At 40.1% G+C, this 27,740-nt stretch overlaps 2 protein-coding genes across 3 annotated transcripts in view; one reads left to right on the forward strand and one right to left on the reverse strand.

Annotated features, from left to right (window-relative positions):
• LOC145409009 (uncharacterized) overlaps positions 1-9,454 on the reverse strand; it is a 37,348-nt gene extending 27,894 nt beyond the window's left edge. For both annotated transcript variants that reach the window (XM_080279579.1, XM_080279578.1), the window contains exon 1: positions 9,352-9,454. The gene's annotated coding sequence lies outside the window, so the exon portion shown is untranslated. The remainder of the gene's footprint in view (positions 1-9,351) is intronic.
• A 1,116-nt stretch (positions 9,455-10,570) lies between these two features.
• On the forward strand, positions 10,571-24,132 carry ATPsynF (ATP synthase, subunit F). The gene is made up of 4 exons (XM_080279581.1): positions 10,571-10,681; positions 14,432-14,547; positions 16,952-17,045; positions 23,879-24,132. Exons 1-4 carry the CDS (start codon positions 10,603-10,605, stop codon positions 23,908-23,910), a joined length of 321 nt encoding a protein of 106 aa, XP_080135707.1. The 5' UTR covers positions 10,571-10,602; the 3' UTR covers positions 23,911-24,132.
• Positions 24,133-27,740: the final 3,608 nt, after the last annotated feature.

Below are 27,740 nucleotides of genomic sequence, written 5' to 3' on the forward strand. Positions count from 1 at the left end.
AAGCAACTGCCTGCAACACTAAAGCAACCTATGAGGCAGCAACAATTAGCTAAATTTGCTTTAAATCCAACTTGTGCAAGGACTGTACATGTGTACAACATGCATTTAGTGTATTTACAAAGAATATGAACATCCACAAAATATGTACACCATATCATTTTCTGTTCATTATGTACACCAAATACTGTAGGCTACACCTAAACATAACACACACCACCCTGCAAACTTAAAATAGTGATGTAGCTACTGTACCAAAAATTAGTACTATAGTTATTCTGGGGTACCAACTATTCTGTACCCCTAGAACTAATGGAATGTGTGGTGAAATGATGAAGCATGGGGGAAAGATAGTAGCAGAATGGATACGGAAGATGTACAGATTGGCCTGGGAGGAAGGTAGAGTCCTGGAGGATTGGAAGTCAAGTATTATCATTTCCCCGTACAAAGGAAAAGGAGAAAAAAAAAGTGTGTGGTAATCATAGGGGCATTTGTCTTCTGAGTGTAATGGGAAAAGTGTATGGTAGCATACTTATTGACAAAGTTAGGGAAATACCAGAGAATTAGTTGGAGAAGATATGGGAGGTTTTAGGAAGGGGAGAGGTTGAGTAGATCAGGTATTCATCCTTAGGTCTTTGGTGGAAAAGTTTCTAGAGATGGAAAAGAAGTTATAAGCAGCCATTACAGATTTGGAGAATGCATATGACATTAGTGGATACACACTGAATGTGGAAAATATTAAGAATACAGTACAGTATGGAGTAAAAGGGAAGTTGCTGAATGCCGTGAAGAGTATTTATGAGGGTGCTAAGGCTGCAGTGTGCATGTATAACAAACTGAATGAATTTTTCTAAATGAATGTTGGATTGAAACAGGGATGTGTCAGGTCTCCACAGCTGTTCAATCTGTATATAGATGGGGTTATAAAACAGATACAAGTTAGGGCAATGGATGTTGGAGCTGCCCTAATAAGAGAGGGTAACATTTGGAAACTTCCAGTACTGTTGCTTGCAAATGATACTGTAGTGTCAAGGGAAGACTAAGCAGAACTGCAAGGCTTGGTGAATGAGTTTAGGAGTGTGTGTAAGAAACGGAATCTAAAGGTGAATGTGAGGAAGAGTAAAGTTATGGTCTTCGAGGGATATGAAGTCGGTGAATGTACAGTGAGGTCAGATGATGAGGAAATGGAGAATGTCAGTGCATTTAAGTACTTGGGTAGTGTGATGAATAAGGATGGAAGTTTGGAGTTAGATGAAGTGCTTGAAAGTGTACAACATGGAAGAAAGGTTGCTGGTTCTTTGAAAGAAGTGATATGAAATAGGGAAGTGAGCATGGAAGTAAAAAAGTCACTGCATGATAGTACAGTAATGTGATACCCACTCTAACATAAGGCAGTAAAACTTGGACCTTGTTGGAAGGACGCAAGTCAAGAGTGAGTGCAGTGGAAATACGTTATCTGAGAGTTGCATGTGGAGTTACATGGAGTGATAGACTGACAAATGAGGAAGTGAAGGAGCATTGTGGTGTGCATGTGGATGTGATATGGCTGCCACGAAAGTGCATTTCGCCAATCTGGATGGTGCAAAACCTGGTGCCCCACTGTAACCTTAACTTGGCAAAGATATTGCAGCTCATTTCACATTCCACAAAGGCAGAACTAGGCAATAATATGGCTCTTTATCCTTTTTCATAGCACTGGCAATTACTGATGTCTATGACTATACACAGCATAAATCTCTTACTACAGCCCAGCATTCTAGGTGGAAAGAGAGAAATTTCTGACTTCGCATAACCCAGTGAGACATTAGTATTTGATTCATTCTAATTATGCTTGGTCCTGACTGTTCAAAATATAACACTTTAACCCCTACCATGTTGATTCCTTGTAAGGTAGTTTACCTTCCCTTCATCACTGTTCTATAACCCATGTAAACTGTACCTCATTTAAGGCTTACAGCTTGGTTCATGCAGACCTTCACCATGACTCATTTGAGGTCTGCAACTTGGCTGGAGTTAATACTGGTAAGTGAAAATTGTAATTTTTTCCTATGGATTTCCAAGACCAGGAACCTATGTTTCTAATGGTCATAAAAGGACTGGATAACACATATATAACTAGAAACTACTCTTTCTATCAATGGGTCACAAAAAAGAACAGAACATGCACATAACTGGAGAGCTAGTCTTTTTACTTAAAACCACAAAAAAAGCATGTTTTCTTCTCTGTACACTATGTCAGAGATGCTTTCTAGGAAATATACACACAAAATAATTTAACACAAGGTGAAAGCAGCACTGCACTACTTCACTACAAAAGCTCCAAATGAATCAAAGTGCCTGATTCTAAATCTGGGTAAACAACAGCGGTGCTGCAGTGGAGAGACACATCCAGAGAAAACACTACTGTATACTGGACAATGGAGCACCGCTAGGTTATACATTACAGGCTACTCACCTCTCTCTCTATTTCAGGGGATGATGGTGGACTGTTGGAGAAGGGCAACTTCAGCCTGCAGTCCACCGGGTTCAGATGAGCCTGGGGCCACAATAACAATATCTAAACAACAATTAATAAATACTGAGTAAATCTACAACACAGTAGCTCCTGCTTTAAGGTGCAGTATATCACAGACATACTCAGGAGACCTGACTGAAGTGCAGAAAGGTCTTTCTACATATTTATTTGCTTAAATCTCCTCACCTTGTGCAAGATACCAGCATCTACATTATGACAGACAAGGGCATTTGGTTTGGGTGTTGGAGGAGCCTGTTCTTCTGCATCAAGGAACAGTGCACTCTTTATTAGCCGGCTGTGTTCTAATCTCTTTGGGGTACCTTAGTTTAGGCTTTAATCCCCCTCCCCTTAACCTAACCTAAATTACCAGTATCCTAAATTTAACAACTTATATAATGTGAGATCTCACTAATGTGCTATGCAGACCAAAATGACATCCGATATCACAAGAACCAACCACCCTTGACCAATACAGCATACCGGTATATCTTACAAGGTGTGGAGGGGTTGGGAATCCATAGTATAAAAGACCATAAAACAGGAGCTTCCATGCTCTAGATTTTATAAATACTGCATGATGCTATTCCTCCTCAAACAATATTAAAGCAATTCAGTACAGTATAGTAGGTTGGTACAAAATTTCCTTACATCTTCTGTCAATTACAAAAACCTCTGCTAAAGAATGTACTGTTCTATACAATTCTGTAGGGAGGGTACATGAACAATTCCGTAACCCAAAATTTCATTATCGTACTTATGAAACTGCTAAAATATGATCACCTATCAGGCTCTTACAGTACTGATAGCTGTACTTTCTCTTAAAAACTTATACTTCCAACATCATCTGACTACTGTACTTTAAACTATATCCTATTATGGGCTTAATAAGTAGCTCCGATAACACTAGCACTAGACATAAACTGATTCACCAGCATAAAGCATTTTCTGTCTCCTCCTTGTTATCTCCAGATGATTTAATACATCACAGGACAGATCTCTTGTGAACAGATTAGAAAACAAGGTACAATAATACCCTGATAAGGTCTCCCCAAGGCAACAATAATACTGTACTGTCAAGAAATTACAATACTGTACGGTACAAATAAGCTCTTCACTCCAGTGATTTAACAGTTTCTACCTCCAGATGATTATAGTAAAGTTGGGAAGGTCCTCTGTTGCTGATAAGGTAAATGAAGCTTAAATCTAACCTCTAGTTCAATTTAACTTCTCCAAGCAGAATAATCTTGAAGCAGCAAAAATACAGATTTCACTGGATTAAATCGGCCACAAATATTCCCACAACTTGCTGCTCAATTTATTTAGTAATTTATTCTGGCAAAAACATGGAGAAATGTAGTTAATTCTGTGGAAACCCAAGGCAATGCTGTTAAAGCTGTCTTATTCACCTTTCTGCCGCTGTGGCCTTACCCAAAAAACTTAACCCTCTTGGTCTAATGATGCACTTTCGATTTAATTCTTGCTACTTCCAGATGATTTAATTCAACTTATGGGAGATGTCCTGTGCTAATGGGATTAATGAAGGCTACACACCTTCTGATATTTTCATCTCGCATAAGCTAAATAAAATTACAAGGAGATAGCAACAACAATAATAATAATAAAAACAACAATAATAATAATAATAGTAATAATAATCATCATCATCATCACCCCTACCTCTTCTCCCACCCAAGGCCAAGGTGAGGAGTAGCAATGATGATGATGATGATGATGATAATACGATAATAATAATAATACCAGAAAAAGATTCAGTGACTCTCAGGTCAATACCAAAGAATTTTTTTAATCAAAGGAAATCTTCAATAATCAGAAAGTTAATCTAATGCTACTATCCTTGCTTTGTAATATCCCCCCTTTTTTTTTTTTTTTTCCTTTTATGGCAGAGTATTTTGTTACAAGCTGTTGTACACCACCTAATGAGCAATATGACTAAATGAAATGAGACTACATGAAAGTTGTACTGCATAAAAACTATACAAAACTGAGAGAGATATTCAAATGGTTTTCGTATTGGAAAGGATATGCATGAGAAGCAAATGGACAATGAGTGTAAATAAAAATGACGCTAATGTTGCCTGTAATAAGTGTTGTTAATTTTTGCACTTGGAAGGACTGTCAAAAGTGGATGGGCTGAAGTAAAGTTTAAAGACAAAACATCATGATTTCTGATAGTCAACATTACATATGGCTAATCTAGCCAAAACAAGAATTCAGATACTGGCAACATAACACATATGATTTCTTAAGAGGCAAAATAATACGACTTCTGATAACAGCAACATTACACATTTAAAAGTTAATGTGTGTACTTAGTCATCTTTATATGCTGTCCCCCCCCCCTTAACCTTTTTTGCCATTAAGTCTACAGTAACTGACAGAACACTGCCTGTTAAAGTTTCAAGGATAGCTAAAATGCATATATATATTTTTTTATTATCTGACTAAACTGGGCCAGTCTCACAACTTAAATACTAAGTAGTTGTTGCATATGAAATCTGGTAAGCCTTAGTTATGAAGCAGGAATGATTCCTCTTCATTCCTAGTCAAAATCAGTCCTCAATTCTAACATCTGGCCACCAGCTACGTTCAAAGGGAGTAGATATCTTCGTCAGATAGGGCAAATGCACCAATTTTCCCTAATTTATGGCATCAATTAAAATGGGACGCATCCTCCCATTTCTTCGTACATTTCAACGGGGAAAATCATTCCGACCAGCTAGACGAAATTTTGAATTATGAGTTTATTTTTGGTCCCTATCCCTTTGTATATTGAAGACTCACTGTACCATACCACAGAGGCAGTTCTGTCATGGCTATCCCTTGCTAGAGGGGATCCAAGGATTGAGTAAGGCAACGTAGATGATGATGAATACAGCCCAATACCATACTGTACAGAAATGGCTTCCTTCAAGAACATACATAAGTAATAAGATGGGTAAGAAACTAACTGGCTTAAGCCAATGTTGAGAGCTGAAGGCAGTACCTGATATAAAAGATCAAAGTGGTGCTGAATATTAATGAGAAGGTCGCAGAATGCAGAATGTGTGTGAAACAGCACCTCCTATGTATAAATCATATAAATGATGTTCCGGTACCTGGGTCAATTACTATCAGGAATAGTGCAGTAAGATTTTCGATAATGAAAAGTGATGATGATGATGATTAGTTAAACTATATAAAAATCATAATCTTGCTTCCTACTTAATGCCAATGAAAAATACCATATAAATAGATGCAATACCTGTATGTATTTACATACACAGGTATGTAAAAACCTCACCCTGTTTTGGGGTAGGCATAATGGTCAGCATGATAATGACAATTAGTAAGCAACATAAAGGTTGCCTATGTTACCGTACAGGAGAATCTGAAGATATACCAGTACACAGTAGTTCAAATTGATTTATCGCCAGGAACTTGCTTAAACTTAACCCCAACAATTAATTGGTATTTTTCATTCAATTCCTGGTATCTCCACATGATTTTATTCAATTTTGTATAATCTCTGGCACTAATGAGGTTAAAGAAGGCTATATCTAACCTCTCCAGTTCAAAGTCTCTCCCAAGCTGAGTAAAATCATGAGCATAGCAATACCGTGATAAATGCCGAATACAGGTAACGGTATATCACTGGTTTGAAGAGGTTACGTGTACTGTACTAGCTTTTACAAAGTTCTTAAATAATCACATGTTAAACGATTATGGTTTTGAATATATAAGGAAAACTGAAGTAACTGTAGTGTGCTGGGTAATATTATACCAGAAAGATATGTAAATTAATAATTATTTAAAAATAAACTCTTATAGGACAGGTCACTAACAAACTGAGGAAAACAGAATAGCATTTGTTTTAGTAAAATATCTGTCAAGTAATGAAAGTTACTGAAGACTTTTAATTTTCCCATGTCAAGAAAACCACTCTACTTGTACATGATATCAAGTTATATAAATTACTTCTTGCACCCTGAACAGGTTATCATATGACCCATTACTCCTCTTTACACATGTTCTATTCAGAATGGAAAGTATAGCCTAATATGCATGGGTTAACCTATGTAAGTTGCAAAACTGTGCTAAGCATATCATAAAGGCTAAACTAAATATGATACATTCTTACTGGGTCGATGAAATACTGAATCGGCACTTTTAATTGGAAAATATAATTTCTATCACCAAAAAAGTTCACACACACCTAATTCTACAATGTGGTCAAAATTTTGTGCTTAATTTAACTTTTAATAAAAAAATCAGGATTAGGTGAAAATTTGCTAAAGTCAGCGGACGCTTTTCACCTCTATCTCGATACCGGTAACTCAGCTTGACATACTTCTGTTTCGTATAAATATAGACTTACAATGCAAATACATTTATGTGCTTTATATCAATATTTATGCAAAATAGGAGTCTGTCAAGATATCCTGATGATCTGCAGGGAAAATAATGTATCTGCCAGCTTCAGCCTGTTTCAGCTCTGAAACCTGATTTTTTATTAGTTATATTAAGCACAAATTTTTTTTTAGTGGATTTCGGATAATTGGGTGTTGTGTATGAACCTATATGGTGATAAAATTTATAACATTTTCTGTTTAAGAGTGCTGATTTGGTATTTCGTTGCACAAATTCGCATCTAGGGAACTGAAAAACCTATAACATGATATCTAAAAAGGTTAAAAAACAAAAAAAAAAGTATACTATAACATATTAAACGGACAGAAGCAAATTTAACATTTTTTTTTTAAGTCGACTCAACCCTGCTAGGCACACACACACACACACACACACACACACACACACACACACACACACACACACACACACACACACAAAAATGACTAAAAGATGCTACAACATTAAATGCAGTTTGTCATATGCTTTGATTTTACGCACTCACAATTCACAACAATACTGACGCATTGACCCATACTCTTACTGCCACAGTTTTCTTGGCACCTCTTAATAAGTAATGTACCGGTACTGTATTTAGCATATTCAACTTAAAATTATTCTCATGTGTTATTTATATCAATTTTAAATGGAGACAACTGCATTAGACTGTTATAGTGCAACAAGCAAAATATTGTAAACTGCCAGCGACAAAGTGCTATGAAATCTAATGTCATTTTGAAGTGGTCAACTGCCAGCTCACTCAAATGTACTGTATAAACTCTAAAAGACTGTGGCACTCTACTGCACCTGTCACAGAAAGCTTGATTACATGTTAAGTGGCTATAAATGAAATGACTTGTAGTAAAAGACCAACTGATTCAATACTTATCCTGCCTACTAAACAGCAAACTAACTAGAAATGACACCACTTATAGCAATACTGTCCATACTATTTATAACAGATGGCAAATACAAAATCATTTCCGATCTGTATCCGCATCTTTCTGGTTTGGTATAAAAAGTAAATAATATCAATACAGTACAGCACATTCCACCCTCCCCCCAATTTCTAACATTCTAAGAAAGCAACTATTTCCACTTTCAATTTGCCAAATTATTTTTTTCTAATTGGTCTACTTAAACAAACCTAACTGATCTAACTAACCTGCCACTAATCTACCTAAACTAATCAGCTCAAACTAGCTTAACAGGTATGACTGTCCGAAACTGCATAAATCTCTAATTACGCAAACACTCTCCTATGCTAAAGGGTGATCCACAGGCATACACAATACAACCATATGATTAATTCAAGCAGTAATACCCCATCACGCTTCCTATGACATGCCTATTCCAGTTCCCATATACCGTGCAATGAATGCGCCGGTACTGCATTCAACCTCACAGTTAACTATGCTTCTCCTATGCAATGCAGTTTTGAAGGCATTATGGTTATTCAAAAAATTAACGATGACGATATTAATGGTAATAACACGTGGTCTAAAACTCCAACCACCAAACGTCCACTTCCGACTGACTGACTGACACACAGAATTTGCCCTGCCCTACAAAAGCGAGGGAGAAAACCAGACAACAGCATACCCAATCACCAACTGTCAAAGGAAAACACGTCAGCCACTTACTTCTATAATCTGGGGTTCGTTCGAGTCACTCATGGGGATCGCTGGTCAACGACGACGCACGGGAAAAACAACACGAGTCGCCCGGCCACACACAAGTCAAACTGCCTCTTGTTCCTCTAGTATGTGCTTTCTCTAGCTTCTCGGGTTTCTAGTGACAAAAACTATCTTAATTTCCAAATTTGTACTGTAAGTTGTACTAAGGACAATTATTGCTAATGCTATAGCCTTCTTCTAGTAGCTGTAACAGAAGCACAAGCTGTTTTGTGTGGAATAAAAAGACCACTAAAAAATAAAGTGTTATTCCTTGCTCTGTAACTCAAAATCGCGGGTAGGATGTGGCGAGGTGCGTGAGTGGCTGTGTGTGTGAGAGCGAGGAGTGTAGTGAGGCAGGCAGTGCGGGTGGCGGCGGCAGGAGGCAACATGTGGGGGGATATTGTGGCTGGTGGCTACGGCGGGGCTGCAGGCGCCATGGCCTCTCTAGATGCTGCGTAACTACGACTATCACCAGCGCACCCGCCTCTATATTCCCCCGAACCGGCCCTATCAGCCAGCTCCGGTGGGATTGGGGCATGTGGTCATGGCGAGGGGCTGGGGTAGGGGTGGTGAGGGGCGGGAAGGAACCACGGGGTTTCTCGTTCTCCCGCGACAAAACAAAAACCCCCACTCTCGACCCTCCCAAATGGGCGCCCAGCACCCCGCAACCCCCAGCCCCTCATAACAACTTCCATTTTCTCTTTCCATTACTCTTCTAAGCATGCACCGAGCTTTCACGCCGGCTCACTGACTTACCTTAGCAACGCCGTCACCTCTCACAGCAAATTTAGTGCAAATCAACGGCAACAACGGACATTTTGGGATATTCCGTCAAAAACAAAGCAGCCAACAATGCTCCCCCTGCTGCGCGTTCGATGCGATTTTGTTGCTGAAGGAACGAGGAATGGAACACCCGCACTGTTTGAACTTTTTTTTCGACCGCATGACGCCAACTGAATTTACATATCCAGAACGTATTACACAACCTAATATTGTCGCCAGATATATCTCAGATTAATTGCTTCCATCAAACAATAATGAAAGTCTTTATCAGTCACTGAGTTCCTGTTTGCTGATCAGTGAAGATCAGATTGACTGGGTATTTATTGTTGTGAAGGTATGCAGAGTACTTCAATCGCATTTAATTGCTTTTAATAGCTGCAGTATATGCTTCTGCGTAATTTATATATGATTAGGAACGTGGATATAAATTAATTTGGGACAAACAAAATTCTCAACGAGCCCCTCGAACACGTAAAATATCTTACGATCTATGGCAAAACATCATTACAGTCTTTCTGATGATTTATTGAATGTATGTTTGTAGATATAAAGTATTATTACTGTTCAAGGATACTGAAGAAAGCCAAGTTAGACACTCCATCGAACCACATTGCTAACATATGAGTTTCTCTGCCTATTGCAATCTATTTAAACTAAAGTATGCTTGAATAGAGTTTTCTTCAAATCGGCAATTGTTTAGTCCAAAAATCATCGTATTGTGAATTGCAGTATCATAATCTGCTTAGCTACTTTCAATCTTTACCATAATCTTTGCATAATTAAATATTGTGTGATTATAATAATGCTGTGAAGTTTTGCCTATACATTTGCTAATGGCTTTTTCAGATTTTTATAGTTCATTTCCTACAAAGGAAAGTGTTCATCATTGTTTTCAGAAATGCAGTGAACTGAGGAGTTTGCTTATTATTTTGCATGAGTGACAACAGCTATGATAAACAAATGTTTTTTCCTTAGTCACTTTCATACTGCTTACATGGAAACAAACTAGTGCGTATTAGTATTCACCTAGGGATAAAAATGTTTGTTTTTTATAACAATAAATTATTACAGATGTGTAAGAAATAATTACTAGAATAATGGAGGAGATGAAAAGTAGTTTCATAAGATATCTGGAGATAATTATGCGATGAGTTGTGAGGCCAGGCGGAGGGAGCGAGGGTATCATTCCCCGTACCCGTGTCCACTGACTGGCCGGCTGAGAAGATGGGGTTTGGAGAGTATCCCGCTGAATATAATCCTAAAATTCACGGGCCCTATGACCCGGCTCGGTACTATGGCAAGGGTAAGTAGTACGAGGATGGCTAATATAAGCAGTCAGGCTAATAAAGTTTTGATTAATGGAGTGTGATGAGAACTGAAAGCCTGGAAAAATTGTCGTCTGCAAATGGGCTTTTCGATCAGCTGACCGCAGTTGGAATTAATATTTGTATTGGTTGTGAGCGGCATGAAATATTATTCAATCCATTATTACTGTGTGGCTGGAGAGAACTAGGGTTTGAGGTTTTGGTATCGTGGACTTGGCTTTTTTTTTTTCAGTTCAGAAGCTGGTGTAGCCGAAGTAAGGAATCCTTTTGAATACTGTATTATTGGTGAAATCATCTCTTGGGGGAAGGAGTGAACATTAGTGTATGGCCCGTTAAGAAGATTAAAACTGTGTGGCTTGTCAGAACAGAATAAACTCATGTTGAGGGAGTAATTGGCTGCTATGAATTCTTTTCTTCGTCTGACAGACCACCTGTAGGGTACAGGGCAGTGCGTAACTATTTTATGGTAATTTTCCTTTATATGAAATTTTTTTTCTTTCCAGTAAAAATAGCTACTTATGACAGGTCTGGACTTTTCAATCAAACACAGCTAAGTTATTAGTTTTGGTAAAATTGATAACTAGATTTGTGTCCAACATTTTTACATGGTTGGCAGTATTTCTTTTTGTTTCTTTACCATCCTCAGTTTCTTGCATGTCAGCTTGATTAGTGCTTGTAAAATTGGCATCTGCTTATAAGTACTGCATATATAGGTTATTGATGTTCACTGTTGAGCTCTATGTCTTTCAGATAGTATCATTTCAGTGGGAATCTTTCCTTGTCCTTCTGCCTTTGGGTAAGTTTACACTCTCTCTTCTGTTTTTCTTTCCTTCATTCTTTCCTCTTCCTTCTGCCTGTGGGTGACTCTCCACTGAGTGACAAGCCAAATGGTTAACTGTACACCAGGAAACCATTTACTGTGCTAGGTGGTAACCATATGACCAAATTTTGGCACCTGGTGGTTTAATGGGTAATTCTTGTGCTCCAATCGTATTGAACTGGTGAAGGTTTATATCCAAGGGATGGTTGGGATTGATTGCTCATGTAATACCACTGAGGGATGAGTGAGGCTGGTCACTCACATCTTAAATGACGGGACCAACTGCCTAGCCCCGGGCTCTGTACGTTTGGATGATGGATGGATGGATGGATATCTCATCAGAAAATTGTTATTCCAGATGATGTAATTGTTGTCCACTAAGTTGTCCTACTGATTGGGAATTAAAGATACAAGCTGGTCTGTCACCTTTCTGATTTTTATATATTTATATACTGGCATTTTTATATATATATATATATATACTGTATATATGTCTGTCTATCTGTTGCCAGACGCCATAATTCCGTAAGGGGTGGTTGTTTGACTTTTGAGTTATTTGTTTCACGGGGAGGGGCACTAACCCTCCACCAACCCACTTGTTGACACGTAGGGAGCACGTATGGTTTGGTTGTATGGTTACCACCCTGCATTGCAAATGGTTTCTTGGCTTACAGGAAACCGTTTGGCTTGTCACTCAATGTAAAGCCACCGGTAAAGGAAAGAAAAGCAATAACAAGTGACTGGAAAGATGGAAGAAATAGGAAGAGAGGAGGGCAGGCACAGAAAAAGAATGATAAAGTGTATATATATAGTATACAATTTTATATATATATAATACTATCTATCTGTCTATTGCCAGACGCCTCAATCCAGTTTGGGATGGCCACAAACAAATCGCCTCCACATCGCCCTGTCCCCTGCCATTTCAATGCCCTGCTCCCAACTCACACTCCCCTCTCTCATATACCTCTCCACCCCATCCCTCCATCTCATCCTCAGCCTCCCCCTCCCTCTTCCCCCCTCCACCTCACTCACATACACTCTCTTCGTCAGTCTTTCACCCTCCATCCTCTCCACATGGCCAAACCACCTCAGTGTGTTCCTCATAACGCTTCCTATCACATCTACATCCACACTACAACTCTCCTTTATATCCTCATTTGTCATCCTGTCTCTCCGTGTGACTCCACAGGCTCCTCGTAAATAACTCATTTCCACTGCTTTCACTCTTGACTTGTGTCCTTCCAGCAACGTCCAAGCTTCACTTGCATACGTTAGAGTTGGTATCACGATACTGTCATTTAGTAACTTTTTCACTTCCATGCTCACTTCCCTGCTTCTTATCACTGCTTTCAAAGAACCAGCAACCTTTCTTCCCTGCTGTACCTTTTCAAGCACTTCACCCTCCAAACCTCCATCCTTACTCATCACACTACCCATGTACTTATAGTACTTACATTTTCCAATTCCTCACCATCCAACCTCGCTGTACATTCACTGACTGCACCTTTCTCATAGACCATCACTTTACTCTTCCCTACATTCACCTTTAGATTCCGTTTCTTGCACGCTCTCCCAAACTCATCCACCAAGCCTTGCAGCTCTCCTTCGTCTTCACTCAACAACACGGTATCATCTGCAAACAACAGTACAGGGAGTTTCTAAACACTACCCTCTCTCACCAGGGCTACTCCAATATCCACTGCCCTACCTTGTACCTCTTTTATTACCCCATCCATGTACAGATTGAACAACCATGGAGACATGACACATCCCTGTTTCAACCCAACCTTCAAAGAGAAAAATTAACTCAATTCACCATCCACACACACTGCAGCCTTAGCACCATCATACATACTTTTCACAGCATTCAACAACTTCCCATCTACTCCATATATTCTTAATACTTTCCACAATCCTTGTCTATCCACCTTGTCATATGCTTTCTCCAAATCCATGAAAGCCACATACAACTTCTTTTCCTTCTCTAGAAACTTTTCCACTAAAGATCTAAGAATGAATATCTGATCTACACAACCTCTTCCCTTCCTAAAGCCTCCCTGTTCTTCTCCAACTAATTTCTCTGCTCTTTCACTAACTCTGTCAATAAGTATCCTACCATACACTTTTCCTATTATACTAAGAAGACAAATGCCCCTGTGATTACCACACACTTCTTTTTCCCCTTTTCCTTTGTACAAGGGAATAATTATACCTGACTTCCAATCGTCCGGGACTCTACCTTCCTCCCAGACCAATACGCACATTTTCCACATCCATTCTACTACTATCTCTCCCCCATGCTTCAGCATTTCACCACACACTCCATCAATTCCTAGGGCTTTCCCCACTTTGACTTTCTTCATTGCTTCCACAGCTTCTGTTCTACTGATTTCTTCCTGTCTTCTCACCTCCCTCCTTTTCCCAGCCATTCCCCAGCCACTTATACTCGCATTACTTCCATCCTCTATGTTCAACAATTCCTTAATGTGTTCTCTCCATCTGCTCACTTTTTCTCCCTTCTCCACTAGTAAGCATGCATATAATTTAGAGACAAATCCCCTCATCAACAGTAATATTGACTCGAAGTGGTAGGGGTTAATAATAAATTATGGCGTAACAGTGAATATTGTATGACATTTGTTTCATTGATGCTAACACCAAATAATTTTATTGTATTGTTGTACTGTATCAAAACTGTTGTGAATGAGATTTTTTTTTACTTTATAGGGGAATGATGAGTAATATCTCCTGTTGCCATACACTGTAGTGGTATAATTTTTCTTTTGTAGTCTCTGTTTCTAGACACAGCTTCATGCCATCTTTTAAAAGAGTGAGGGCATGGTTGATGATGATGATGGTGATGATGATGATGACGGTTTGTAATGCCCCATGTTTTGTGTTTCAGCGGAAATACCTCTTGGTGAGGTGAAGCTGGGTGAGCTGGGATCTTGGCTGGGACGTCGCAGTATTTCTGGTGCCCCCAGTGCCATCTCCCGTGCCTTCTGGAGGTGGCAGCATAAGGTAACACTTGTAATAGTTGGACTTCTTGTACTAATCCTTGAGTCAGACTCTTAATATAACAAAAATGACCATGTTTCCAAATAAGGAGTCGTACTGGGGATGGCCGTGGTACAACAGATGTTGTCTGTGAACTGGAAACTGAGTGAAATTTTAAAATCAGCCACAGTAATTACATTACTTCCCAACAGTTGCTGGAAGCTGCAGGAAAAGAAGAAATTTGTGATGTGTATAAGCCTTTAGGATAATGAGAGTCTCAGCTAAGACTTTGTACTGTACAGTCTGTCTAAAGAAAGGACAGTAAGTAACTGCACTTGTGAGTCAATGTTTCCTACCAAAGTGATGATTGAGTGATTAATTCCAAGCCTGTTGCCACATTTCACTTGTGATAGTACCTTGCAAGGGCAGTGGTAGCCACCTGTCTACTGCCTATCCAAGTACTGTTCTTAATCTTCTATTACCTGGTACTAACCCATCAGGCAGAGACTTCTAATACGTGTACTTCTGTTACTAACCCATCAGTCGGACACTTCTGATACTAGGACATCTGTTATGAACCCATCAGTCAGACACTTCTTATACTTGTACGTTTATTACGAACCCATCAGTCAGGCACTTCTAATACTTCTGCAACTATTACCATCCCATCAATTAGACACTTCTAATACTTGGACTTCTGTTGCTAACCTTTCAGTCACACCGTCTGATGCTTGGACATCTATTTACACTACTTACCCTTGTAACAAACACTTCTGTTACATGGAATTCTCTAACTAACCCTTTCAGTCAGATGCTATTTACTTTATACATTTTATTCAGGCTATTTTTTCAGTACTGGGGAGACACCTACTAATGAATGGGTTACTTAAGGCTGTATATTGCTCCTTTAATTTTTGTACTTGTTCTTTAAATACAGGGCAGTCTGTAAATAGTGCTTCACTAGGAACTCATTTGGAAGAGTCTTGTGTGTGGCAGGGATGGTTCCATATGGTGGTGTGGGTGTATGTATGGCAGTGGCATTAGAAATTGAGTAAGTATGCAGTTTAGACAATGACAACACTGACTGAGCCACAAGAAATCACCAGGCGGAGTGGAAGGGGGTACTTGGCATATTTATGGACTGCCAGTTTTATTCTTGCCACTGCTAGAAGGTGTTATTCAGCTTAGGAGGGATGGCCTGGACTGACTGACTTAACTGTTAGATGATGTGATTATTTTTGCTAATTGCAGGGATATGGAGGCATTAAATACTAAAGAGCCTTCATTGGCCTCTTCGGTTTGATACCCTATCCCAAGATGAGTAACATTGTCTGGATTTAACAAGAACAGAGTAGGACAGACATCTGATTGTATGGGTTAAGCTTGGCCTAGGCATTTCTTATCTATAGAAAACCTTTAAAGGGTGTCAAGAAGATGTAAATTTAGATCTGAATGTAATCTGCGTGTGTGTAATGTATGTGAAAAGATATGTTATTCTTGCCTCGGTCATTTGTAAATAAACATCCCATGCTTAATCCTTTCAGCTTAGACACACCTTTTTTGTATTGTTCTTCCTGTCTTTTGATACGTTTATTTAGCTTGGGGTAGATATTATAGTGAAGGGTCTGTCTCTGGCTCCTCCAGTTCATGTCTTTCTGAAGCCTAATAAACATCAGATGCATGTAGACATAATAAATTATAAATAATGTGATTTGTAAAAGATGTGGAGTGAGGAAGTCTGTGGACACCAGAATTGAAGAGAGTGTACTGAGATGGTATGGTCATGTGGAGAGAATGGATAACGATAGAATGGTGAAAAAGGTATATCTGAGCAAATTTGAAGGAGGGAGGAGGCAAGGTAGGCCAAGGAGAAGGTGGGAGATATATGGTGGATGAGTGTGAGAGGAAGAGAGGTATGGAAGTTGGTGAGGCTAGGGGACTGACAAGAGATCGAGCTAGCTAGATGAAAGTTGTGAGACGAAGTGCATGATCAGGGATTTGGCACCCCTCTTTTTATGTGACACTGTCCAGATTGACTCTATCGGATACATTTATATGAAGCTACAGAATGTGGTGAATATTTTTGGTGTACTAAATAGAGCCAGGATTCTTGGGGTTTGAATGATGAGTGAATGGAAGTGTGGCCCATTGGATTGGGCAGACTTGGGCTGTCTAGATGTTGCTATTCCTCATCCCGCCCTAGGGTGGGAAAGGAGGTCCGGATGATGATGATGACTGATAATGATCATCAGAGTGAGGTAGCTAAAGATTGATGAATAACCATTGCACCTGATTTGCACTTTTCCACATGTTATGATTAGATTGTTAAGTATTATGTGATTTGCATTTGTCAGATGGAAAACTTAGGTGTATGTGCATTGGAACTATTAATAGTTGACCTTGGCTGAATGTATCATTATTCTTTCAGTATGTTCTGCCAAAGAAGACTGGGTTTGCTCCCTTTGCACAGCTGTCTATTGCGTGCATGACCTTCTTCTATGCCATCAACTATGGCAAAATAGGTATGTATATTTATTTGGTTGGGAATTTTTGTCTCTGTACAGTATATTGGTCATGAAGAAGTTGCCTCTATGTTGGCCTGTGTTTCCCCATCACACTACTTACTCTACAATCCACACCAGTGTCATTAATCTGTCCATCTATCCATCTATCTATTGCTAAATGCCTTAATCCCATAAGGGGTGGCCACAGACAAATTGCCTCCATGTCACCCTGTCCTATGCATTTGCTCCCCTCCCTGCAGCTCACACACCCCTCTCTCACATGACCTCTTCACTTCATCCCTTTTATCTCGTCCTTGGCCTCTGGCTTCCTCCCTCCATCTCACTCACAAACACTCTTCTCATTTAGTCTCTCCCTCTCCATCCTCACTACATGGCCAAATGACTTCAGTGCATTTCTCCTAACACTTTCTGTCACATCCATATCCTAACCACAATGAATCTTCACTTCGTCATTTGTCTGGTGCCTCTCCATGTAACTCCACATGCCCCTCTCAAATAAGTAATTTCCACTGCTGTCACTCGTGACTTGTGTCCTTCAAACAAGGTCGAAGCTTTGCTTCCTTCTGTTGGAGTTGGTATCAAAATACTATTATGCAGTGGCTTTTTTGCTTCCATGCTCACTTCCCTATTTCTTATCACTGCTTTCAAAGAACCAGCAACCTTTCTTCCATGTTGTACCCTTCCAAATGTATACTTCATCCATCAAACTTCCATCCTTACTCATCACAGTACCCAAGTAATTAACCTAACAAGTGTCCCTTTGGGATTTTGTAACCCCCCCCCCCTTAGCACAAGAACACATCAAAACATTTATTTTGCTCCAATCTCATTGTTTTTTCTTACAAAATGAAGGAGTACATCAGCCTGGGTTTAGACATTTTTTACGCAGGCACTTGAGATTCCTGTAGCACTTGCAGAACAGGCCTGTTGAGAGGCCTGTAACACTTTATGCATTAAATGCACTTATTTTTACTGATCTGTATACCTCTCCACTCTGTGTGCTTCCATTGCATCTTCAGTCTATCATCCCTTCCATCGCACCATAGACAGTACTTGTACACTAAAAGCTTGCTGGTGTGGTAAGTTTTGCTGCTTTGTAAACCATGCGAATGGTCTCATTGGATGGGGGCAGTTGTAGGCAAAAACCTGTTTGGGTTATGTTAATGCCGAACTCCTACCTGCACCAGCAAACATTTGATGTGGACACGGCCTTATTCAGTCTCCTACTAACCATTCCCTCCACGTAACCAAACGATCTTAGGGTGCTTCTCCCACTTCAATCCATTTCATGGAGTTTTTCCATCCCATTATTGAAGTAGTAGGAAAATTTTACTAGATTGATGATTGTAACAAACTCTGTCACATTTTTTATATATTATAACAAGCATGAGCTGTCAGAAGTGTCCTTGATTTATTAAATTTTTGTCAGTTTTTTCTGAAATTATTCGGTTTATTTCTAGGTAGGTGGGGGTGCTCACCATCCACCCACTTGATGTAGTGCTGCTATGGGTGTCTGCCCTTTCCTCTCTTCCTTCCTACCTCTTCTGTCTTTGTTACCTTCATTCTTTCCTTTTCCTTCTGCCTGTGGGTGACTTTATACTCCCTCTTCTGTCTTTCATTTCACATCCTTCTGGCTATGGGTGACCCTACACTGAGTGACAAGCCAAATGGTTTCCTGTACACCAGGAAACTATTTACTATGCTGGGTGGTAACCATGCAACCAAATTATGGCACCTGAAGGTTTAGTGAGTAATTAAGGTGCTCCAATTGGATCGAGCCAGTGCAGGTTTATATCTAAGGGGTGGTTGGGATTTATTGCACATGTAATGCCTCTCAGGGACAGTGAGGCTGGTCACTCATCATGAATGTCAGGACCAACTTGCCTAGCCCTGGGCTCCTACACTCCTCATGGGGCAACATAGGATTGGATGGCTGGATCTTTAGGGTTAAGTGGGATTTTTAATTATCTGAGATCCTACACTGTATGTTTTACATTAGTTGCCATATACTGATTTGTCATGATATTTATCATTGTCCCCCCCCCCCACAACCTAAGCATGGGGTGAGGTACAATCAAGAAGCAAGGAAGGAACTATTAGTGGGAGATGTCAACAACCTGCTCATTGAAGAGGGCCAGTAATTCATTCACACATTCAAGCCCCCAGAATCACTGATAGGGAGAAAGAGTAATGCCTCTGTATTCCCTCTGGACATAAACGGATGAAAATTTGGGTAACGTGGATTAAGGAACCTTCACTCCCTGTATTCCCCTGACAAACATCCAAAAATGATATTCGGTAAATTAAAATACTGTGACATCAGTTTGTATTGCAAATTACTCAGAATTACCATTTGTCATAATTAGCCAGTTTTTCTTTTGACTCTACCTGGGAGTTGGATATAATCATAAGATTTATGTCCTGGAAGTTTTCAAAATGACTACCCATTTCCACAGTTGTAGTTGTAGTACTTGCCTCCTTCTTAACCTGTCATTGCTAGGTGCAGCTCAAACCTTCTCACACTTGAATTGATATGTTTATGATCTTTCAGTATTCTGCCATTCATTATCATTCATTCATTCATCATCTAATCCAGTGTTGCCCCATGAGGAGCATTGGAGCCTGGGGCTAGGCAAGTTGGTCCTGATATTTAAGATGAGAGACCAGCCTCACTCATCCCTGAGTGGCATTACTTGTGCAACAGACCCCAACCATCCCTTGGATATAAACCTGCACTGACTCAATCTGATTGGAGCGCCTTAATTACCCACTAAACTGCCAGTTGGTGTTTTGGTTAAGGTAGGGCCCCGCAACTAACGTTTTCTTGACTAGCGATTTCAAGTCTAGCGATAGGATAGACGTTGTCTTCAGGTTCATAACTAGCGACTCCATGGCAATTGTCATCAAGCGAGCTAGCCGCGAGGCACATTTTGACTTGTTTTTCTAGTAAGAGAGTCTCGTCTAGCGAGTGAGCTGCACCTAGCGAGCGAGTCATGTGGCGTGTTTCGAATCACTGTTGTCCTGCCCATTGCTATGCTAATGTGACCTTGCCCCCCCCCCCATCCTTTTTTTTTTTTTTTTTTTTTCAATACCTCTCTACCCCCATTGTTCACCATTTTTGCCAGCATCATGGCTTCTGGGGCTGGTGGTGGAAATGATGGTGAACCTAACGTCTGTGAAGGGTTTGAAAGTGATGATGAGATACTACAGAAGATGCGGAGAAAAGCTTGTGCTTGAGAGGGTGGCAATGGTGGAGAGGAGGGTGGTGATGGTGGAGATGAGGGTGGCGATGGTGGTGGTGGTGGTGCATACTCGCAGTAAGCATGTGCACTCCTAACTCCCAACGTTTTCTTTAAATAAACTGCATTCTGAGCATTTAATGGTGACTTTTTGTTGCTTTGTCTTATTAATTATAGTAAGTATATAAAAATGTGACTATTTATGGATAAACGTAGACAAAAAAGGAAAAAAAGGCGAACTTAGTTAATGTTCCAATCTATTTTTATTTTTCGCTATATAACGTTTGCCTCCAAACTAGTGGTTTCACGACCAGCAAGGTTTCATCAGTCTCCTAAGATCGCTAGTTGCGAGGCCCTACTGTATATGGTTACCACCCAGCATAGTAAATGGTTTCCTGGTGTACAGGAACCATTTGGCTTGTCACTCAGCAGGGATGGGGTCAAATACGTATTTGTATTTGTTTTTGCAAATACACAAAAATCGATATTTGTATTTTATTTGTATTTGAGAATTTTAACTTCCATATTTGTATTTGAGCCTTGTATTTGCCATATTTGCTTATATACAGTCAAAGACACTCATATAAAATTGCTAATTTTACCTGCCATTGTGATAAAATTACTGCCAATAGTGAATTTTACTTTTCTTCATAAATAAAAGTTGGCATAGTTGGCATCCTGTCTACCACTCTCATTCAGTCAAGGGATAATGTACAGTACTATACTTGTCAGAAAGTGTTCCAAACCTGTTAGCCTATTCTGAGTGACTGAGAGACTGAGATCAGCACCAGAAGCCAGCAGTCACTCGTAAAGGCAAGATGTCTAGTACAGTATTTAGAAAGAAGCTGGTACAATACCTGCATTTGTATTTGTATTTGAAGTTTCATATTTATATTTGTTGGTACAGTACCTATATATATATATATATATATTTTTTGTGTGTGTGTGTGTCCAAATCTGGGCATAGGCTTCACAGCCTGCTATCAAGGCCCAGCAGTCGTCCTACATACCATACACCTCTACATGTCACCACTTTGGCGCTAACACCCACCGTCCATATTGAATACATGCTAGGGCTGTCTCATACAGGACTGGTGTATTGGTATTAGCGGGGGTATTTTTACAACATGTCGGCGGGTCTTCTGGTAGATCAGTAAAGCCTGATTTAATGAAATTCAAATCCTTAAACTGTTCCCTGCCCCAGCCGGGATTCGAACCTGGGTCCGTAAGCTTCAGGCCACCTCTCTACCAATTGAGCTTCATATTTGTATTTTATTTATATTTTATTTATATTTGATGATTTAGAAGTTTGAATATTTGTACCTTTATTTGTAATTGGGCTCAAAGAAATTAACGTATTTGTGTCTGTATTTGTATTTGGGCACTTGTATTTGACCCCATCCCTGTCACTCAGTGTAGAGCCACCCGTAGACAGAAGGAAGAACAAAGAATGAAGGAAAGAAGAGGAGAGGAAAGGGCAAGTACCCTAGAACAGCAGTACATCGAGTGAGTGGATTGTGAGCGCCCCCGCCTACCACCAAGCTCCAAGTGAAAAAAAAATCCTTCCCTATGAAATCAAACCTTGCATATTTCACTCCTCCCAGTTCAGATGGGTGTCTTATTTCTTATTTATGACTGGTGCTGGAGGAGCCTTGTTTTTAATGCATAAAAATACTTAGTTCCTGCATCAATAAGCAAAAAATTTCATCCACATGTTTATTCCCCTTAAACAATATACAGCATAATCCTGTATAATCTCTCAGCAGTTTCCATGTCTTACATTCTTGTGATCTGTCTTGGAATGATCGTCTTCTGTAAACTCAGCCTCAGAGATTGTATGTAGTGAACCAACTCTGTGCCCTCCTTATCCCTACTCACTTGCTGACTTTACACAGTTTTATATTACTCATGTGACATAAAAGTTGTTGTGTGGTGGGAGGCTGGCTCTTACCACATACAGCACTTTTGAACGTGTTGGTATCAAATGCATTGTGCATCATCTCCCTCATGCTGACGCCCTTCATCTTTGATCTCAGTCGTAGTGTTGCACATCATCTATTATGAACTTTGTATTTCATCTCAGTTATGATGGACACAAAGCACCTGTCTGATTATACACTTGACAATGTCTGTCCTCATTTCTCATTGAAGAGGTAATTTACTTGGTTTTTCATGTACAGAAATAGTCAGCTCTGGAAAGGCCTTCCTCAGTCTGTTTTCCTCATTGCCCATGACTTCCAGTCTTTTTATTGCACATATGTCCAAGCATCTCAGAATGAATAGATCTTCCATTTGGCTTTCCTTTGCTTAGGTTTATTTGGAAGGGACTTCTTTTATGGGCTCTTAGCTTTTAATTCCTTCTTATTTGCATTAGGGGAAAATCTTGTTCTTCACTCTGCTTTTTCATTCATCATTGTTTTGCACAGGAGCATCAGCCCTTCTTAAAACTTTTTCTGCTTAGCATCCATCTGGGAACCAGACCTCTGTACTCTTCCCTATAGCTTGCCAGCAAGGCGCTTTCTACCACAAGGGAACATTAGTTCATTGCATGAGATGGCCCTGTAGGGGCTGTTATGTCCCTGTGGTTAATGGGTCAGCTGGACTATATGGACTGGGGTTATTCAGGAACTACTAGTACCACTTTATGCATTACAGTATTCATGTACACATTTTCAGTACACTGTTTCCACCGTTGACATGATTGTTTTGTACAGAGTTAGTAAATATCTTCCATATTCTTTAATTTTACCTTTAGGACAAGGTTACTTTAAATACAGACATCTCATACACATTTCCATGCTTGCTTAAAATAGATCAGTGGTATTCACTTGATAACTGTTTTCCAAGTTGCATGATCTCCCAAAGCTCCCTTTAAATCTTTTAATCTTATGGTACATTCTCAGAGCTTCATCCCATATTGGCCTAGGTCTGTTCCAGAAGTGAGCACCAGATCCTGTCCGTAACCAGATCTGCACAAAAGTTCGCTCAGTTACTTTTACATACGGTATTCTTTCTGTGTGTCAGAATCATCTTTGCTGACTTCCTTACATCATTGTGCCAATTTATTTAGTACCCATATGTTCACTTAATTAATTCTTCTTTTAGTATAATCTTTCAGTTCAGCATCACTTATCCATTACACTGTTCTGATAACAGTATGTTTGTATTGGCTGACATTATGATCTTTAATTGCCATCACTGAAGCACTTCATTACTGTAGAATGTTGTAGTCCTCAAATGTGAATCATACCCCTTCCCTTTCATTCAGAGATAGTCATTATATCAGTAAGATGAACATCTCTCCAAATTTTACTAACCCTCTTCTGGTTTAGTGGGTAATGAAGGCGCTCCAGTCGGATTGAGCCTGTGCAGGTTTATATCCAATGGGTGGTTGGGGTTTATTGCTCACGTAATGCCACTTGGGGATAAGTGAGGCTGGTCACTCTCATGTTAAGTGTCAGGACCAGCTTGCCTAGCCCATGAGGCAGCACAGGATTAGATGATGATGGTGATGATGAAAAGATTACAGCTACCAGTTTATTTGTGCAAGATCCAATTGACATATCTTTAATAGAAACCTTCTCTTCACAGTTCACCACCGAAACCACAAGTACCACTGGTAAGGACACCTCCAATCCCTGCTGGCTACTGGGCCGCCAAAGAGAATAGAAGTTAGAGCAGTGGTCCACCATCTCACACAGTCTTAAGAGGCAACCATCTCGAGCCCCGTAAAGTAATGATGTGTTTGGTTGTATGTAGAGTGTGATGGAAAGTTGTGTAATATAAAATGTATATGATATTGTGGTAACTTTTATGAATATATTATTAAAAGTTATTCTCAATTATGTCTTTCAGTATCCTTTGGAAAGGTATCACCATTCCCTCCCCCCCCATTTATTTATTTATTTATATATTTTTTATTATTATTATTATTTTTTTAATGAAAGTAATCTCCATTCTTCTGGGTTGTGATTTTCATACAACAAATGAAAAGTACAGTAAACTGTTGTTAGACTGGATTATGCAGTATGCATGTACATAGAAATTCTAAGCTGTGAGTAATAATTTTCTTTAGACAGTGCAATATTACAGTATATTTAATTTTGTGATAAATCCAGTATACTGCATTGCTAAATTAGAATTTAAGAAAATTACTGTGGTGACATACTGTATGTAAACTTGTGAGGCTTCATTTCTTTGCACCTTCTAATTGCACCCCTTCTTAAGTGGTAGTTTAAAGCTTTATTACGAGTAGACTGTACAAGGCACAAACATTTTCTGAAGGCATTGTTACGTGACCCCGAAGAGCTTCAAACTAAGCAACAAGAAGTCCTCCTTTGCATTGAAACTTGGGCTATGATTTCTTACAGACACATTCCTGCTGGAGGTGACCCTGGAGCTAGCTCTGTGGCTAGGATAAGGAATGGGTGGAAGAAGTTCAGAGAACTGCTGTCTCTCCTGACACAGAGAGCTTTCCCTCTAGTAAGGGATCCTTGTATGCAGCATTTGTTAAAGAGTATAATGTTGTACAGTAATGAGATTTGGGCAGTACAGGAAGAGGATATTCATAGGTTCAGACATACAGAAATGATAATGGCTAGATGGATGTGTAGTGCATCCTTGAATGTCAGGCCTTAGGGAGGTTAGGACTGCAAATGGAGTTCAGAAGAAGGATGGAACTTCAATGTATTGTTGTGGTGAGAGAGAGAGAGGTTGAAATTGGTTGGGCATGTGGAGAGGATGAAGGATGACAACTGGGTGGAAAGGGTGAGAGTTGTGAACACTCAAGGCAGGTTTGCAAGAGGCAGCCCTGGAAAATGCCGAGACGAGTTCATAGAATGTGCCCTCAAGGACTGAGTACAGAGGGCACTAATACTAAAGATCGAGCAGCGTGGAGAGCTGCCATTATGTGACAAAGGTTGATGCATGCAAGCATCCTGGATCCTTTATAAACAAAATGAAACGACTGATAATTTTAGTGGCTGTGCAGAAACTGTGGCTCTTATGTGTACTATTGAAGAGTTTGGATTATAGACAGGACCTTCTTTACAGTGGGGCTGCATTGCTGAAATCTCAATTGAAGACAGAAATATTGCAGACCTAGATGATTATAATGGCTGCATTTTGCATCAGGAGACCAGCCAGTGCTACTCATGTGACAACCTAACCTCACCCAAATATATTATTTACCCACATTTCACCCATTTCTGTTCACTGTATTCCAAGAATCTTGATTTTTTTTTTTTTTTTTTTTTTATAATAATGTGCCCAACTCTGGGCCTAGGCTTCACAGCCTGCTGCCAAGGCCCAGTAGTCCTCCTGCATACCATAATACCATTCATTTTGTTATATTTGGCATAACTGGCACAGTCACAGAGCTAGTCAGCTAGCTGACCATAAGCTATGCAGGGGTTACTGAGCATAATTTTCATAGTCATTTAACTGTACGGTACTCACATTTCACTTTTCTTTTTACTTAATCAGTAGAGAGGTGACATGCAGTCCTAGTGGACCCAGGTTTGAATCCCGGCTGGGGCAGGGAACAGTTTAAGGATATGAATTTCTTTAAAAGCAGACTTTTCTGATCTACCAGATGATCCGCCGACGTATCATAAATGTTCATTCATTCATTCATTGCCAGACGCCATGTATCCCAGATGGGGTGGCCAATGGCTTAGAGTTAATTGTTTTACAGGGAGGGGCACTAATCCTCCACCAACCCCACTTGACATGTAGGGATGCCAACAGCATCTGGTGTTCCCAGGCAGTCACCCATCCAAGTACTAACCAGACCCAACGTTGCTTAACTTCGCTGATCGGACGGGAAGCGCCTGCTAATACCAGTACATCAGACCTTTATGAGACAGCCCTAGCATGTATTCCGAACGGATGGCGTGTGTTAGCGCCGAAGTGGTGACGTGAAGGTGTAGGAGGACTTCTGGGTCCCAAGAAGGACAACCGGGACTTGGGAATAGGCCCTGAAGCCTTTGCCCAGAGTTGGACACGTTAAAAAAAAATAATAATAATAATAATAATAATTTCAAAGATGCTGAAAAATTTTGACATACAGTGACAATATTAGTATAATTGTGGCACACACACCTGCACAGCTGATGATCACATGTTCATCTACCACAAATTGACTTAAGACCTGCCCCTACAAGGTATTAAAAAAAACAGGAATCATAGTATATCACAATGTTTGTTCATGAAATGTCATTCATTAATATGAAATCATGTTTCCCTTGTTTTTCAGGACCAGTTGGATGTGTTTTGGCATGGAATCACTTAGATCTCTAAAGTAATCTAAGGACATTTCTTTGCACCAAACATTTGTCAGTTCAGTCCTGAGGTTGTCCAGATTGGGCATCTTCTTCTCTGCCATGATTTTCTTCATCGTTGCCCAGCAGTTTTCTATCGGAATTAGGTCCAGACTGTTGGTAGGCCAGTTGAGGACCTCAATCCGATTATCCTGAAGCCATTTTATCACCTTTCTTGACTTGTGACATGGAACTGAATCGTGCATGAAAAAGTTGCACCCATGAATAGCAAAAAATTTTAACAAATGCTCTTTCAGAACTTGAATGTACCAGCCACCATTCATCATCAAGTTCTTAGGAAGAAAGTAGGGGCTTCCCCTTCCCATTTTGCCTGAGAAACACCCTCATACCATTACAGATTGGGGGTGCTTAACAGTCGGCACCATGTAAGCAGGGTCATCGGCTGGCAGGGTGACGGACCATGGCAGAACGCACCTGGAACACTTGAAATGTGCTTTCACTGGAAAACATAACTTTTCTTCACTCATCCAATGTCTAGTGTGCATACTTCTTGGCAAACTGAATGCATTGCTTCTTCATGCGGTCAGTGAGAAGCGGTTTCTTGGCTGTGGTGCGGCTTGGCAAACCCAGCTCCTTCTGCAAGTGGTGTTGGATAGTTTGAATTGAGACATCTTGTAACAGCTGGGGATGCATTCTCTTCAATTCTGCCGCTGTCAATCGAGGATTCTTGATTACTTCCCTCTTCAGAAGCGTATCTGTACCTCTGGAAGTCGTCCTCTTCTTTCCACCGCCATCCTTGTGCTCTGGTACGACATCAGGTGGCAGGCCACGCGCCGCAGCAAGAATCTTCATGACAGTCATATTTGCACGTCCATTTTTGTTTTTGTTTTCGTTTTTAAAGGCTTCAACATGCTTGCATGTGTCGGCCTTGGTCACCTAATGGCGGCTCTCCACGCTGCATGATCCATTGCAGCCTCCCTGTTCAGTCCCTTAACCCTGAGGTCACACTTAATGACCTCGTCCCATGTCTTTCTCGGTCTACCCCTCATAACCCTACCCCCAGTATTAACACTTCTCACCTTCCTCACCCAATTATCATCCCCCATCCTCTCCACATGTCCAAACCACCTCAATCTACCTCTCCTCATCACAACACCAATACACTCCAGTCC

The sequence above is a fragment of the Coenobita brevimanus genome, chromosome 79, assembly GCF_032717465.1.
Source record: "Coenobita brevimanus isolate Jiangsu-jjx chromosome 79, ASM3271746v2, whole genome shotgun sequence".
Lineage (NCBI taxonomy): Eukaryota > Metazoa > Arthropoda > Malacostraca > Decapoda > Coenobitidae > Coenobita > Coenobita brevimanus.

Excerpts from the sequence above, each read along its gene's own strand:
- ATPsynF (XM_080279581.1), top strand. The coding sequence starts at position 10,603 with ATGGGGTTTGGAGAGTATCCCGCTGAATATAATCCTAAAATTCACGGG. Across the intron at positions 10,682-14,431 it reads GGCTCGGTACTATGGCAAGG|CGGAAATACCTCTTGGTGAG; the intron begins GTAAGTAGTACG and ends TTTGTGTTTCAG. Across the intron at positions 14,548-16,951 it reads TCTGGAGGTGGCAGCATAAG|TATGTTCTGCCAAAGAAGAC; the intron begins GTAACACTTGTA and ends TTATTCTTTCAG.